General features: G+C 34.1%; 1 protein-coding gene across 1 annotated transcript in view; it reads left to right on the top strand.

Moving 5' to 3' along the window:
* LOC129229492 (acetoacetyl-CoA synthetase-like) overlaps window positions 1-17,070 on the top strand; it is an 83,067-nt gene that overhangs the window by 50,345 nt on the left and 15,652 nt on the right. Inside the window, exons 6-11 of the mRNA XM_054863810.1 lie at window positions 1,125-1,222; window positions 1,303-1,417; window positions 8,610-8,691; window positions 10,903-11,056; window positions 12,054-12,131; window positions 16,557-16,746. Coding sequence (XP_054719785.1) covers window positions 1,125-1,222; window positions 1,303-1,417; window positions 8,610-8,691; window positions 10,903-11,056; window positions 12,054-12,131; window positions 16,557-16,746 — 717 coding nt within the window. The remainder of the gene's footprint in view (window positions 1-1,124; window positions 1,223-1,302; window positions 1,418-8,609; window positions 8,692-10,902; window positions 11,057-12,053; window positions 12,132-16,556; window positions 16,747-17,070) is intronic.

The following is a 17,070-nucleotide window of genomic DNA, read 5'->3' as shown; positions in this document are numbered from 1 at the left end:
CACCTGTTTAAGTTGACCACTAAAGTAGTGCACCGCAAGTGGTCAACTTACACAGGTTTCACTGTACATACTTTCTAGATGATAACACTCAAAAAATGCGATTCATCTTAATACCTTTATATTTAAAGGTATATTAGGTATTATACCTTTATATTTCGGTTCATCTAAAGCAGCCAATAAAATTCAAATTAAAAAATTTGAGAGAAAAAATAGGCAGTATACAGCTTCATACGCATATCTTTTACTGTACCGCCCATATTTCTTCTTCTCCCAGCTTTCAATTTAAATTTTATTGGCTACTTTAGAATAAACCTAAATAATACGGAAATAATAAGATAAACTACAAATTTTGAATATTGTAATCAAAACATTATATACTTATTTTATTTCATAATTTTTAGTGCAAAACCGAGTACGTAGAAAGAGTCATATAGCTATTTTATTTATATAATATATATTATTAAATGACTGTTATCAAACACTCTGGAAAAGCTTTTTAAACAATTTACATGAAAGATAAATTCGAATTGAAATTTTTTTTTAAACCCTTACTAGGGTTGCTAAGATCATCAGGTTGAGCCGATTAAGAAAAAGCATCACGTAGAAAAAATATGTTGAAAATTTTTACTCTCCAAGGTTTAATACTAATCTTAAATAGAGAACAATAATTCTTTTCTTTTAATAGGGCTTCGTTATAGGCCTTATCTTTTGCAGACCTAGAGCGATTCCCCGATAGCATCCATTCTTTCATGTAGCAACACTATCGGCGGATACCACTACCACTAGAATTTTGACGCCCAATTTCCCCACCAGATGGAGGCACCTAGGCTGTCTTTGATGCGAAACTGCACTCGGAATTAAATTTTGCCAATGAAACTCAAAATCAAACGAATACTCGACAGACTGTCATATGCCGCATAATCTTAATGCATGGGCGCTACCGATTTTTTGCATCTTGAAAATCCACCGACTGGAGTCAGGTTCAAACCAGCGCTTTTAAGAGTTAGAGGTCAATGCCCAAGCACTACCGCCCCCCTCCCCCATTCTGTCGGAAGGGAATAAAACTAATGACTGTGCATACTATTTTTTAAGTACAAAAGTGTTAATGTTATTTTTATTTTTAGGTTATATGTCCAACAGAAAAGAAGCCATTTTCGCCATGCTAGCAGCCACTAGCATGGGTGCAATATTCGGTGGTCCTCTGCCATTTTATGGAGCGAAGGTAACGTTGATCAGATATTTCACGGAAATCTAATAAATGTCTAACAACTAAAACTAATCATCCATACTATTTAATTTTAGGCTGTGGCAACCATCATGCAAATCATGAATCCAAAATTCCTCATTACTGTGGACAGATTCCAGTTCAACAAGGAAGAAAACAATATCCTTGAACGGTTGCCAGAAATCGTTAATGGTAAGTTAAACTAATGAACCTAATGCATTATTCCGATCCTAATGACAAGATTATAATCCTTATTTCGCCTTCGAATAACTGTCCCACTTACAGTTAGGAATCTTTTTGTTGTAAAAAATCTGATATCGTTTAAAGAATATTTGTCATGACATTTCACAAAGCTTAACTACACAGAAGAATGGAGAGGAATGCAATGATTTTCTATTAACCAGCTGTTCACACGGAATAGCAAGACTTATTTACTCAATGGAAACGCCCTTGTGTTTAGTATTTCAAACATATTTTTATCAAAGAACTGCTTGTCCAGTAATTTGCAATGATTGATTTCAATTCTGAGAATTGAGTCACAAAATTTCTTTGTCCCCAACAATGATACTCAAACCAGTAGTAACATAGACTTCAGTTTTTATCGTACGCGGAGTAGTAACTGGATGTCAGAATGAAACAGAAGAATACGACAAAAAATTGTGGTGGTTTTTTATTTGGTCATCGTCACCTCATGGAGTAAATAAATAGCATTACAACCTCGTTCATCTGGCCCCCACGTATCCTGATAAATTTTGAAAATTAAAAAAAAAGTATGGAACTTAAATAACAACTTTAAATCGTGATAGCAAGAACGGAACTACAGTGATCCGTGCTTGTATGAATCACGTTCGTTCTAGACAATTTTGATTTCATGAAGCGGCTGATTCAATAATGCGGCTACTTTAATAAAGCTGGATTTCGTTCTGTTTTTGACGATTTGATTCATTACAGCGGCTGATTCAATTTAACACAGATTCAATTAATCGGCGTCTATTGTATAAAGAATAGATCAAATATACGCTTTCTACTCGACTGCGCGTGCGCGACGCAAAGAGGGTAATGTGTTTATCAGTCTATGTATGTATGTCTGTTCCTATGTGGCGTTCTACAGGCTAAACGCCTTGGCCAATTTTGGTAATTCGTACGTCAATCGATTTGTCTTAACCTTGGGAGTGTCACTAAACACATGACAGTAATCAAAAGTACCATTTCAAAAAACCAGTTGCCATTTTGTCAGTTTGGGATCGGAGCATGCTGAGTGTCACATACTGTGTCGCACACTACTTGCGTGCGACAAATGCAGGTAGTTTTCACTGCCTGAATTTTTTGTTTACTAACAAGAAGACGGCACGACCGTGGGGTCGGAGATTTGCGTCTTTTTTTTTTTTTTTTGGTGGTGAAAGAGGACCTCTAGTACCTTACGTGGTTAAAGTAATACGACGCAATACTCAGAAAATTATGAGAAAAATCGATTTAAAGTCGCCATGCAGTCTCCTAGGCGCCTTATGAGTTTAAAATGTCAGTGTCTTGACGAGCCGCCGCTAGCCTAGTTGGTAAAGGCGCGATATTGGGCTCCAGGGATAGCACCATCGAATCCCACTCTGGATACTTTTCTCTTTTTGCTATCACAACAATTAGTGGTAACGCTTTTCACCCCTATATTACTTCCCGAAATTTATTTTTGCTAAAGATCGCAAACTTTTTCATTCACTGAAAAACGTTCTTGCTCGTTATTCTGTACGGTTTGTTTTGCCTAGTAAAGGTATTTGATCTGTCATCCCCTTAAATAAGGGACATATGCTCATAAGACTGCGTGACCCTGTGAGAATCGCACAACAGTTAATTTTTCTATTTCGTGCTGAACGTGAACTTAATTGTCTATTCTATTAAACGCAAAGTTATCGTACAATCAAAATTAAAAATGTTGGCTGAAGAAGTTGCTAGCTCTTCTGGAAGAGGAGAGGAAATTCCCAAAGAATCCATCCACTTCCCTTGGTGCAACCTTGTGATATTTTCTTCCACAGACAAGTCAAAAATTTCATAAAGCGCTTGCAAAATTGCAGCGAGTTGTTAGAGCAAAGTAGAGAAATTATTTCTCGGGAAGATTGTATAAAAATTAATTATCGTCACCAATATTCCAAGACATGATTCAATATGCCTGGTTAGCGTCTAAATTATCCACTATCCGAAATATTTTCATGAATGTTAATAAGGTATGCTTTTCTACTGATATATTGCAAATTCCCTGCAATTGTAAAAAATACGCTTTCATTTGTTGCGCAAGATGTCGCAAAAATTATTGCTTTGTTTGTTTCTATGATAACTACCACTGCGGTTTTTGTACGTAATCATTTTTTAAAAAATTGAATTTTTCCTTAATGACTTGGTCATTCTCATTAAAAACTCAATGTTCTTCCTCACATACTTTAGAATGAAAAATATGAATTGTTTTAAATTGTTTTGCCGGAAGAAAAAGAAAATAAATTTTTAAAGAATGATGTAAATAAATTCTTAAAAATTATGAAGGGAAGAGAAATTATACTTCAATAATTGCTGTCATAACAAAAAAAAGAAAAAGAAGGTCCGAATTTCCAATGAGCAGATGTCCCTTATAACCGTAAGGGAACCACATGTCAAATACCTTTACTAGGCAAAACAAACCGTACAGAATAACGAGCAAGAATGTTTTTCAGTGAATGAAAAAGTTTGAGATCTTTAGCAAAAATAAATTTCAGAAAGTAATATAGGGGTGAAAAGCGTTACCACTAATTGTTGTGATAGCAAAAAAAAAAAGAGAAAAGGGTCCAGCGTGGGACTCGATCGTGCTATCTCTAAAGCCCAATATCGCGCCTTAACCAACTATAGGCTAGCGGCGGCTCGTCAAAAGACTGACATTTTAAACTCATAAGGCGCCTAGGAGACTGCATGGCGGCTTTAAATCGATTTTTCTCATAATTTTCTGAGTATTGCGTCGTATTACTTTAACCACGTAAGGTACTAGGGTCCTCTTTCACCACAAAAAAATTGACACAAATCTCCGACCCCACGGTCGTGCCGTCTCCTTGTAATTTGTCTACTAATTGGGGTCTCAGTTGCCGAGTGGTCTAAGCGATTGCTTCTCCCACTAGAGGCGGTGGGTCAAGACACCCTCGCTCCGGATGTACTTTCCCCTCTTTCTGATGTAAATTCTTTCATGTGTTCTTTATATAAATTCTGTACTGCAATAAAAAATATATCATGCGTAACGAAGGCAAGACACTCAGATTGTAGTCCTCATCAAAATAAACCTGTGCAAAAAGCACCAAGAGAAAGAGTGTCTACTAATTCGATTTTCATCTCTAACATGTTGCATTTGTTTTTGCCTTGTTTCAAGGGACTGAGTTTCGCGACGTGTTCTTTCTTGAGAGACTTTTTTAGTTTTGCGAGAAAGATTTGACTGACGACGTTTCCGATTTCGCGTTATCATGAGTTATACAGGCTGTTTATATAGCTGTACTGTGGTTGACTTAAGTTCGTGCAATTTTGTCGAAGGTCCGGCACATGTAGCTTTAAGCCGAGTTAGGTTCCTAGAGGGACTAATTATCAGTAGCTTAGACCACCGCAAGTTACTTAATAAACCTCCAACTGCAAGTTACTTGAAAAACCATCAATGTTTCGAACCACATACAATGAAATGACATGCACAAGGAACAGAGCAATTTCCCTTCTTTGAGAAAGAACCTGCCTTAGTGATCTTTATCTTCCTCTCCCGTTGCCGTAAAAAAAGTCAACCTTACAGGTTTCAGGACAGTTATACAAGGGTTTAATACTTATTTTTGTACCACTCTTTGCTTGCATTGGGGTGTGACGAAATACTTACTGATTCATAATTTGCAATAAAATTTGCCTAATCGTTTTCAAGAGTTAGAGTGATCCTTCAAGCGAAGAAGTGGCCCAATTTAGAAGTGCTTAGAAAAGTACTGTTCATTTGCGCTAAAATATTAGATTAAAATCTAATCCGACGTAGCATTGGTAGGAATGGTCAAAAAGCGTCGATTCATTAAGTTTCTAAAGCAGTGAGCAAATTTGCACGTTGTTCAAAAGCCAAGAGCAGTCAAAAATGGTAAGGAGCTGTTTATAAATAACTAGCGGTACCCACACGGCTTTGCAGAAAAAATAAATGGTCATTTGGTTCGCCTGTATATTTACAAATAACGGATGATGAATTTCTCGCCAATATGCTTTGTTAGTTGGCTCGCCCATGGTCACATATGGTAGTTTGCTCCCCCTGGAGTGTAGTATCACACTATATTGCATAAACATATTGTTATGAAAAAAATATTTTTACTGCAAACAAAAATGTGCGATATCAGCCACAAGCCGTCATGACTTCCCATCCCCCCTTCCTCCTTGAAGCGTTCCCTAACAAATCTCATTCCAAATAATCCTATTGAAAAAAACCTTGATAATTTTTCCCTTTTTTACATGAAAGTTACAATTCGGTTTTTTAAAAATATTTTAAGTTTAAATTGTATATTTAAAATAATTTAAACCCTTAACTTATGAAAAAAGAGGCATGATTGATATTAGAAATGTTATGTTGGTAAGAAGGAAAATAAGCTCGTTTAGTTTTAGGTGCATTTTTTTTAAATATTTCAAACACAACTACAGTGGCTCCCAAAAGTGTTCGTACACCTACAACTTTCAATGAAATAGGTCCCTATGCATTGGTTAGAATTAATATTTCGGAATAGGTATTTAATTATAAGATATATAATCTATTTTTAACAAAATTACACGAAATTTTTTTTAAAAACATTAAAACTTAATTTTTTAAAAATCAAAAACCAAATAGTGCCGGAAATTTTATCTCACAAAAGTCTTCGTACACTTTGAAAAAATGTCAAAAAATTAGTAGATAATCTAACTTTTTATAAAATTATTATTTAGTAGAGTATCATGGAGTATCAACAACAGCTTTTAAACGTCTGGGAATAGATTTCATTGTTTTTTCTTTCTTTTTTTCTGCGATTTCTGAGTAAGTATTCAGCCGCACTTCGAGTCTTACTGTTTCTAGTTCGCTTTTCGTTTCAATGGTGTATTTTCGTAATCTAGCCACCAGATGGTTCCAAATATGTTCCATTAAGTTTAAATCTGGCGACTGAGAAGATATTTCTAAGTTTAAGGACAATTTTTGAGGCTCCAACCGCAAACGTGTACTTCTTATCGTTATTTTGATAAAAAACAAAGTTGTTTCCAACTACCAAATTTTGGGCTGATAATTTGAAATTGTTTTTTAAAATATTTAAATGAACAGCATGATTCATTATTTCATCAAAAAATTCAAAATTTCTAAGTCCTGTTACAGTTATGCACCCTCACCCAAGAACACCTCACCGTCCTGATTAACGGATCCAGCTAAGTTCCTAAGATTAAATTCCTCATTTTTTCTTCTATTGACAATTGTACAACAATTCAACCCAAAATATTGAATTTATTTTCCTCCATAAGTACGACTTTGTTCCAAAACGTTTTGAGCTTATTTATCACTTATTTTACGACGGAAAGCGTGAGCTTAGTGTTTTTCGCATGAACAAGAAAATTTCTGCGGGAAGAAGTCCCCTTTAATGCAACTAACCAGAGAACTTGGCGAACAATTTTAGGTGAAAATTAAACGTAAACTGTTTCATTCAACTATGCAGAAACTTTTTCAGCACTCAAATGCGTATTTTTCATAATTTCTTTAACTGTAAACCTCCGATCACGCTTTGTTAACTTTGCCAGTTGACCTTTTCTCACCTTGTTTTCGATCCGATTCTTATCTTAAAAGCATTTTATCAAGCACTTCACAACAGAATGGTATAAATTAACTAATTTAGGAACATTTCAAACCAATTTGTGGCTACTGTGAGGGGAAAAAACAAATTTCGAATCGTGTTTGTTGTTTTCTACGCATACCAGCCATTTAAAAATAATAAGCAGAATATTAGGGAATGAATAAACAAAAAATTAAAGCCAAATGACTTTTAAGGGTCAATACAATGCAAAAATAATAAGAAACGCCATATGATAATTTTAATCATGAATTTATTCGAAAATGTTACAGTGTACGATGACTTTTGTGGCGTATTTTTTCTCTGTCTCTTCGTTTTTTGACAAATTTCAAAAATAAAATCTGGCAATATTTTGAAAAACACTACTGGGTTTTATTCAGAATGGCATAGGAATGATGCGAAAAAAAATTGGACTTCATATTCGAATTCAGTTTTGTGTTATTTTGGTTTTGCTACAAAATCTCAAGGTGTAATAACACTTTTGGGAGCCACTGTATATATTCGGAATAAAATTACTTTTCTTAAGTGATTCATGTTCTTTTTGATTCATGTTTCTATGTTTTGGGTCATATATTTTGAAGTTGTCTCTCATAGCTAAAAATCATCTTATCTTATACATATAAAATCTGAGTATCTATCTATCTATCTATGTCCAAGCTTCTTCTCCCGAACGACAGTGAACTGACCATCGAACCAGGTATCGATGGATTCGTAATCCTCCCGTCTTCATGTTTGGCTATTTAACATAATTCTCCGATAATAATTAGCGGAGATATCAATTAAAAACTTTTAATTATGACTCTTAGATTTCAAAATCAAATCACTATTTTTCGAAGGCTTTCCTCCATTCAAATTATTATTCAGTGCTTCAACTCAACTTTCCGGATGAACGCTTTTATTAAAATTTACAGCGTGAAGAAAACCATTGAGATGAAAGATCTGTTGCCATTTCTTTTTCTCGAATATGAACAGGTAAAATTCTTGTTTTTGTTTTAAGGCTTTTCCTGTAATCAGGGTGTTTAAGTTGTTTACTTTTCGATTATTTTGCCGTAATCTGCAGCAAAATTTTGCTGTTTTTTTTTTTTTGTTCAAGCCTGATTGTTAAATACGCGTCACATGACATAACTTTCATTTTCGAGGAGGACCGTGCACGTCGTAAAGTAAATGAGTGATTTACATGCAGTTTATTTTTAGTTACCTAACCTTAGTTAAACCTTGCTTTACGCGCATTTATTTATTCCTTAACGCGTTAGAAACTAGTGTCAGTGTACTACAAAAGCATCAACTGGACTGCTCTTACATTTTTTAGGTAGCCCGTGCAACGCCGGGCATGCAGCTAGTATATAATTAATAACTGAGCGTATGTATCTATCTATGTATATCCAAGTTACTTCTCCCGAACGCCAGTAAACTGAGGGATGAAACTTAACTAACTCAACATCTACTAAAAACTAAATGAAACTTAATGAAACCTAAACAAGTCTCGTAACAAAAATGTCGAGCTTGTTTTACTAAAATATGTTAACTGTATTTGGTATCTAATTCCACTATAACATATCATATTTTCTTAGGAACCGATTCATTCCAGAAAGTCGTGATAATTCCAACAACAGATGATTCTGAATTGAAAGACATCAGTCAAGTAAATAACAGGTAAGAAAGGACAGAACGTTGCGATTAGAAAAATTAGACGATGTTTTGAAATGCAACGTTTCAAAGCATCGATGCTCAACATTGAAACACGATGGCACAGAATGTATCTATCACAAAAAAAAAAAAAAAAAGAAAAACGTATCTGAAATATCGATTTCATGTATTTAAACATAGACATTTCTAACATATGCTTTTGAGCGAGAAATGAATTAATTGTAGTTATTTATTACTTTATAAAATTTTTGAGCTGTCAAAGCAAATAAACAAATAAATGAATAAATAGGACTATTAATAAAAATATTAATAATAATTAATCATTAAAACACTGTATATTTTAATTAACTTACTACAAAGGTGAATAAGTAACTCTTACGTATATTTAAAATCCATGGCATTGACGCATCAGTACAAATTAATAAGGAAATATTTCATAATTTCTCTTAATTTTGCCCTGAATAATACGAAAACTAAAATGAGAGATTTGATACAATGCGAGCTAATTAAAGAAATAGGTAATATTTTTTAAAGTAGATAACATTGGACAAAAGCGAATCGTATGACGAATAACTGTCCCAGTAGCTTCATTTCCAACTGATTTATGATATAGTTTTTAACATAAATATTGTCATTACATAATCGTCAGTTTTTCTTATTTTGGCATTTTTTGGTTCAATTATAAAGTGATGAGCGCTAAAAAAACATCGAATTCAAAGCATCTGTGTTAGAAAAACATTGATCCTGGAAAATTGATGCTTAAGCGAAAACTTCGATGTTTCGAAAACATGGCAAGCTAATGCCGCATCCCCAGTAACTATGCGAATAAACTAAGTACCTCCGCCCCCCCCCCTTCGTCCTATAGTTTGGAGGGCTTCATGTTTATATAGAAATAAAACAATAGTACATGATTGAACGGTATTGTAACTAAATAAAAATTATTGCTTCTAAGAAACATCTAACAGAAATTCTATAGAAACTCGCGTCTATTCATGCACCACTTTAGAGCAATTTTTTTTAAAGTGATTCATGAAATGGTTTGGAAGTGCTATCCTCTAATCATAAAAAGTTTAATATATTTTTGTAAAAGATATGCTCAAAGAGAGAAAAAAAAAATAATGGAATTCATAATGAGTTGTTTTTTTCAGTCAGAAGTAGTACTTTTTATCGCTGAAATTGATAGAATAAGCAAAAAAAGTAACATGGACCCAGAAAATATTTTCATTTTCCTATCAGTTATTTTTTAATTAATTTTTTAAATGTCCGATTTTTGAAACAAGGCGTGGACTTGATGACGTCACAAATGATGCACTTGGCCGCATCTTTCTACCGCGATTCCACGTTATGATAATCAAGAAGCGAATTAAAATTGCGCTCTACGCTTGCTACTAACCATATCGTTGCCAATACGCGCGAGTAAAGATACGAATTAAATATTTTGCACTGTGAATGGCAACACAGAATGGCATTTCATCATTTGTGATGTCATTGGCAAGAAATGTAAACAATGAAAGCTCACCGGTTTAAGTAATTTTTTTTTTAATATTAAACTTGAACAAATTATTTAAAAAATAGTTAGATCCTATGCTTTGAGGCATGTTTTTTCAGAAAAGAAATAATTTTAAAATTTTGGAAACGACCCCATTATTAGCACTAACGTGAAACCAAAAAACATTATATGAGGCAGTGAGCAGCAAAGGGATTTAAGTGGGCAATTTCAAGCTTTGAGTAAAACGCTTTAAAGATATTTACTAGGCAAGGTTTTATCGATTTTTTTGTATATATAAATCATGCTGCACAGCAGCACCTACTATGGCCACTAGTACTATTTCTTTCCCCAAAGCAGAGGAGAGGTTCTCCCATCATTTACACAAGTTATCTCCAAATTTTTGATTTTGTTACATACATCCCTTTGCTTCTCAGTCTCATATGATTGTCACTAATTGTCATTCTTGTCTTAAAAAAAATGCGCAGTCCATTTCACAGTATATTTACCAAAGCAATTTTGTTGAATCAGCACTTTTAATGTATCGTTATATAAGTCGCAGATTGCAACTGTTTCGTGAGAAAGCAAAACCCTAGGATCCCGTACATTTTGATGTAAGACTTAAAATATTAGGTGACGACACTTTTTCAACAAAAAAAACTGGATCTTTTGTTAATTCAGAAATGTCAATGAATGTTTCAAAGCTAATGGCTCTTTAATTTCAATTACAGTGTGTTTTTGAAAGATTTCTTACAAGATGGTCTCACACCCAATGGGGAAGTTCCGGACTTGGTCTTCAAGCAATTTCCTTGCAGCCAGCCAGTCTTTATCAACTTTACATCCGGGACCACTGGTCTGCCCAAAGGCCTTGTACACTCTGCTGCGGTAATGTAACAACGCAATCGTCACTTTGCCTTTTCAGTTAATTAACATACTTATGCTAATTTAGAAAGATGCATTGAGTACTGGATTTAGGCCTTCTACGCACTAGGTGGTTAGTTGAATCCACATTTTAAAAAAGATGCCTGTCAACTAGTTGACGGGTGTTTTTCGTTGTGTTCACACGAGGCAGCTTAGTTGAATCAACTTTTCTTGAAAATGGTGCATAAAAATATAATTCCATGTCCAACATCACTGGAATAAGCCAAATTTGTTCATACAGCTGCTCCCCATAACGTTGTTAAAACTGAACCGAGTTGACTCAACTTGCTTACTCGTGCGTTGAGCGAATGCTTGGCAATTTCCTTTTAGTTGACTTAACTCATCGGGATAAGAATGATAATGACACATGTGCCTTGTGCTCCTGTCGTGTGAAGGATTTCGGGGGATTCCTTTACTTTTCTACCTGTTTTACCTCACAATAATCGCCTCTTTGTAAGTTGATTTAATTAAGATGCCTCGTGTAAAGGAGGCATTTAAAGTGGTAATTTTGTTTTTTATACAGCTTTTTTGTCATTTATACGTTATAGAATTAATTTAACGTCCCTTAGAACTCAATAATTTTTTTGTCTAGATCATTTTTCAATCAACATTTCTCAAAACTTATTGCATAACAATTCTTAGAAATGAAAAGCTCTTAATTTTATAAAAAGCAGCATTCATTGAACGAATAGTTTACCAGAAAAATCAACATAATATTTCAGTAGATACAAATAATAATTCCAAATGTCATAAATAGCAATACTCTGCTATAGCATTTGATATAGAAAGATGCTCTGATATGGCAAGAGGACTCTGCTGCAGTGGAATAATGACATGCAAATACATACTCCCAAGCACAAAAATTAACAAACACACTGGAAACTTTTTTCTGTGTGTAAAACATGTACGCATAGAATATGAATTTTAAATTCTGTATATTTATTTATATATTTACTTTCAGACACTCTTGCCCCTGCTGAGAGACTTCGGTTTACATTGTGACCTAACAAAAGGGGACGTCATCTTAGCTATGCAACCAGTGAGTTTGGACTTTTGTTTAATAATATTTTATAGCTCAATGTACCCAAACACTAGTGAAATCTTAGAATTCCTACATTTTTCAAAGAGTGTAGTTCAAAATAATCCCTTGATAGCTCAAATAATGACAATATTAATAAGATACAAAACGAGGGGGAGAGGTTAATGAGTTAACAATGCAAATTAGACTATATTTATTTCCAGAGCTCTCACGAAGTTTATTGGAAACACCACGAGGAATCACTGGACTTGCAAAACGAATAGATCTGACGGCAAAATAAGAACAATAAGCAATCTTTATTGCTTAATAAATTTATGAGTTCACTTTTAATTTTAAAAAAAAGCGAAAAAAATCAAAGTAGCGTTATGAGGTGGGGATATGCGTTTCTGATGGTTACCTGTGTCCGTCTTTCTTGCTCCACTTCCCTTAATAACTCCAAAGCGAACAACTAGATTTAAAAAAAAAAAACTTTTTTTTATTCAAAAGGATATCAGCCAAAGCACGCACACACACACACACACACACACACAACTCTTTCTCTCTCTCTCTCTCTCTCTCTCTCTATTGCCTTTTTCTTCATTCTTCTTCCTTTTTTGGCTTCATTTTATTTTACTTTATTTATTTATTAAACATTTTTTCTTTTATATTGAACAGTTCAAAATCATTTAACGCTAGCCCCTACAAAAAAAAAAATTTGAATCCCGTATAAATCCTGACGAAACACACAAATTTTTGCCGAGCTAACTTTTCTGACAACAGCTGTGTAAAATATCATAAAGCATAAAATGTGCTACGTAAAAGTGATTTTTTTTTCGTTCAACATTCAACCCTCAGAGCGTTGTTACCTTATGTTCCCAGTTAAAAAGCAAAAAGTTTACTCATTTCATCTGCAACACAAAACTACTGGTATTTTATTTCAACACCGAATTCATTAATTTTATCGCACTATCGGTAAAATCTTTCTTTAATAAAAGTGTAAAAGAAAAATATTGATGATCCTAAAAATCTTGTGAGTTAAACTGTAAGGCGGAATAAATTAAAAACATAAATGAATAAATAAAATATCTATATCGCCTAAAAGTACGTTTTTAAGACTACAGTTTCAAAGTCTAGTTTCAAGCCCCTGACACTTTAATTTCAATATAAGCTAAATTGACACTTTGAATAGAAATTATGTTTTTCACAATCACGAATTACGATAGGACCCTACTCGTTGGATTTCTTGTTTTTACAAATGGCTACTATCACAATCATAATTGAAAAAAAAAAAAACATAATTTGAATTCAAGACGTCAAAATTCAAATGAATGCCACGCTGCCACGGTTTGGATGCTGGATGTTATGTGCTGGATGCTGTTTTTATCTAAAGAGGTGTTTGCTTCAGTAAATTTCTATTATCAAGATTCTTTGATAGAAAAACTAATAATATTCAAACACAGTGCGTTTCGGTACCTTCTAGCTTATCTATTTTGCACTGTCTAATAAAATGTAGTAAACTAGACATACCTTCTGTATTCGTGATGGGGTTGCTTCGATAATTTTTTTCTTGAAATCGTCTGTGAAATAAGTAACACATTAAAATCATATTCGATCCAGCACTATTTATGTACAGAAAAACAGACATTTTAAGTACTATTTTTAGATGACGATTATCTCCGTTGCTGCACCATTTTAACCGATTTCTATAAAAACAATATAAAAATTCATACAAAAAAAAAACATATATATAAAACTTTAGAAATCGGGAAAATGTTAATTTAAAAATTCGTTGCCAAATGATGAACAATCAATCCCGATGCGAACGCATGCCATCTAGCGGTTAGATTGATCTACCTCTTTACACTGGTATTGTTTAAATTTCTTGTTGCGTTGCAACAATCTTCGATACATAAGTGACATTTTAAAAGTTAAATGAAACAGAATTCGAACAAAAATTGGAATTTGAACGCGCTAATCTCAGGAACTACTGGTTCGAATTGAAAAATTCTTTTTGTGTTGAGTAGTCCATTCATTGGAGAGGCTATAACATCACGCTATGACTAATAGGAGTGCAGCAGCAATAAAAAAATATTATGAAAACGGGAAAATTTATATCTATACTAATATTATAAAGCTGAAGGGTTCGTTTGTTTGAACGCGCTAATCTCAGAAACTACTGGTTCGAATTGAAAAATTCTTTTTGTGTTGAGTAGTCCATTCATTGGAGAGGCTATAACATCACGCTATGACTAATAGGAGTGCAGCAGCAATAAAAAAATATTATGAAAACGGGAAAATTTATATCTATACTAATATTATAAAGCTGAAGGGTTCGTTTGTTTGAACGCGCTAATCTCAGAAACTACTGGTTCGAATTGAAAAATTCTTTTTGTGTTGAGTAGTCCATTCATTGGAGAGGCTATAACATCACGCTATGACTAATAGGAGTGCAGCAGCAATAAAAAAATATTATGAAAACGGGAAAATTTATATCTATACTAATATTATAAAGCTGAAGGGTTCGTTTGTTTGAACGCGCTAATCTCAGAAACTACTGGTTCGAATTGAAAAATTCTTTTTGTGTTGAGTAGTCCATTCATTGGAGAGGCTATAACATCACGCTATGACTAATAGGAGTGCAGCAGCAATAAAAAAATATTATGAAAACGGGAAAATTTATATCTATACTAATATTATAAAGCTGAAGGGTTCGTTTGTTTGAACGCGCTAATCTCAGAAACTACTGGTTCGAATTGAAAAATTCTTTTTGTGTTGAGTAGTCCATTCATTGGAGAGGCTATAACATCACGCTATGACTAATAGGAGTGCAGCAGCAATAAAAAAATATTATGAAAACGGGAAAATTTATATCTATACTAATATTATAAAGCTGAAGGGTTCGTTTGTTTGAACGCGCTAATCTCAGAAACTACTGGTTCGAATTGATTTTTTTTTGTGTTGAATAGTCCTTTATTGAGGAAGGCTATAGGCTATTTTTTTTAATCAGATTGACCGAAATATTTAATTGTAAATTAAATGTTTAATTTATTGTTTAGTTCTTGAGTTTCTAATAGATGTCGGGGTAACTTTAGTTCTATGAATTCCTAATAGCTGGCAGGGTAAGTTAACTCTTCGAGAGGGCTTTGGCCGACAGTGTTGATAGCTGCGCGGAACCATGCCCATGTTACGCTGTTGTGATCAGCGAACATATTTTTTAATGCGCTTTTTTTCAATGTTCAAGTGCATAATTTGATTTTGCAGGATTTTTCTATTGGGTTTTGTTTTCCTTATTTCTTCAACGTTTGTTTTTGTTCTTTATAGTTGAAAATACTTACTTAACTAAGCAAATGATTTGATTTGTCGTATGATTCAATTGTGATTGTTCTTTATAACGTTTTTATAATTGCATTGTTTATTTGGCGAAACACTTTAAATTGCAGGGGGGGGGGGACCGCTTCACTCGGTAAAGGGCAGGGTAACGGTAGCGTGGTTGCTTGGTGCGTTAAGCGATGAACTATGCAGTTGAAGGATTATTTTGAGTTTTAAAACTCAACTGTCAATATTTTTATGTGTTTTGGCGAATGGTTTTAAATTCCATAGAAACTTTAATAGGTATTTTGAAAAGGTGTGTACGCATTTTAGCTGAAGAAAAATGATCATTTCATATCAGAAGAGGGGCGGGGGGCGGAGATTTTTTTTTTTTTTTTTGTTCAACGGATTTCCTTTAACTTCTTAGCACCGGCATCGCCGTGCGGGTACTACTAGTTAAATAATAAAATTAATTTGAAAGTTAGCAAATTGATTTAGTTTTCAAGCCTTTCCAAATTCAAAACGAATTTTGTGACGTAGAACATTCGATAAACCAAAACTTGGTAGTGCATATTACTACCCTCTTTAAGGCAAAAGATTACGGCTTCCATTTTAACGAGAACCACTATAGTAAAAGCTCTATTTAACCCAGACAAAAAGCAACACATGGAAACATCATCTTTTAATATTGTGATACTTTAGATTCAGAACTGGACCCGAACACTCCTATCTCCTGGTTTGTAATCAGAGGCGCCAGAGCTCAAATTTTTGGGAATTCAATTTTTTTCAAAAGGGTGAAAATTCTCAATTTGCCGAATGAAGCTCCACATTTTGCCGAAGGCAACTCCAAATTTCGCCGAATGATGATAACTTTGCCGAATAGAACTCCAAATCATGCAGAATGATGACAATCTTACCGAATCGTCAAACAAAATTTTCTGTGTAAGGACATTTTTGGAAGGTCACGGTGACCTCCCGTGACCTCCCATCGTGGCGCTCCTGTTTGTAATGAGGCTTGAAGGACTTAGGAACCACGATAGATTTGACTTGTATCAGTCACCAGAAAAAAAAAAGGTATATTCAAGAAATATTTTAAAAAATTATATATCTAAATGTTATCTTCGTTTTTTCTTTCAGGTGGGTTGGAATCTGTGGAACCTATACGTCGGCAACTTGGCCCTTGGCGCTACTTTACTTCTTTATGATGGATTGCCATGTTTCTTGTCCAAGCATGGATTCTGGGACATCATGGAACACTATAAAGTCGCTTTTACTTTCCTGGTCACCAGCATCGTCGACATGTTCGAGAAAGAAGAGATGGTTCCAAGTAAGTCCAGGGCCGGTTCTAGAACCAGGGCCTGATTAACGCACGGTCCGGCGGGTCCGCGGACCTGGGCACCACAAATTTAAGGGCACCAAAATAGCCTAGCCTAAATTCACTTACTTGCTTCCTTTTTTTTTTTTTTTTTTTTTTTTTTTTTTTTTTTTTTTTTTTTTTTTTTTTAAAGCTCATTTTACTTTTGCTCAACTTTAAAGGAAAGGGGGCTAAAATTTTTTTTAAAAATCAGCTCAAAACCTCATAAAGTTAAAAACATTTCGCGTAAAGAAGTTTTTGTGCTTTAGCTCTGGAATTTCAAAATAATTACTTGGA

Source organism: Uloborus diversus, chromosome 9 (assembly GCF_026930045.1).
Source record: "Uloborus diversus isolate 005 chromosome 9, Udiv.v.3.1, whole genome shotgun sequence".
Classification (NCBI taxonomy): Eukaryota; Metazoa; Arthropoda; class Arachnida; order Araneae; family Uloboridae; genus Uloborus; species Uloborus diversus.
Note: the sequence above shows the minus strand (reverse complement) of the source record. Positions and strands in the feature narration are given on the sequence as shown.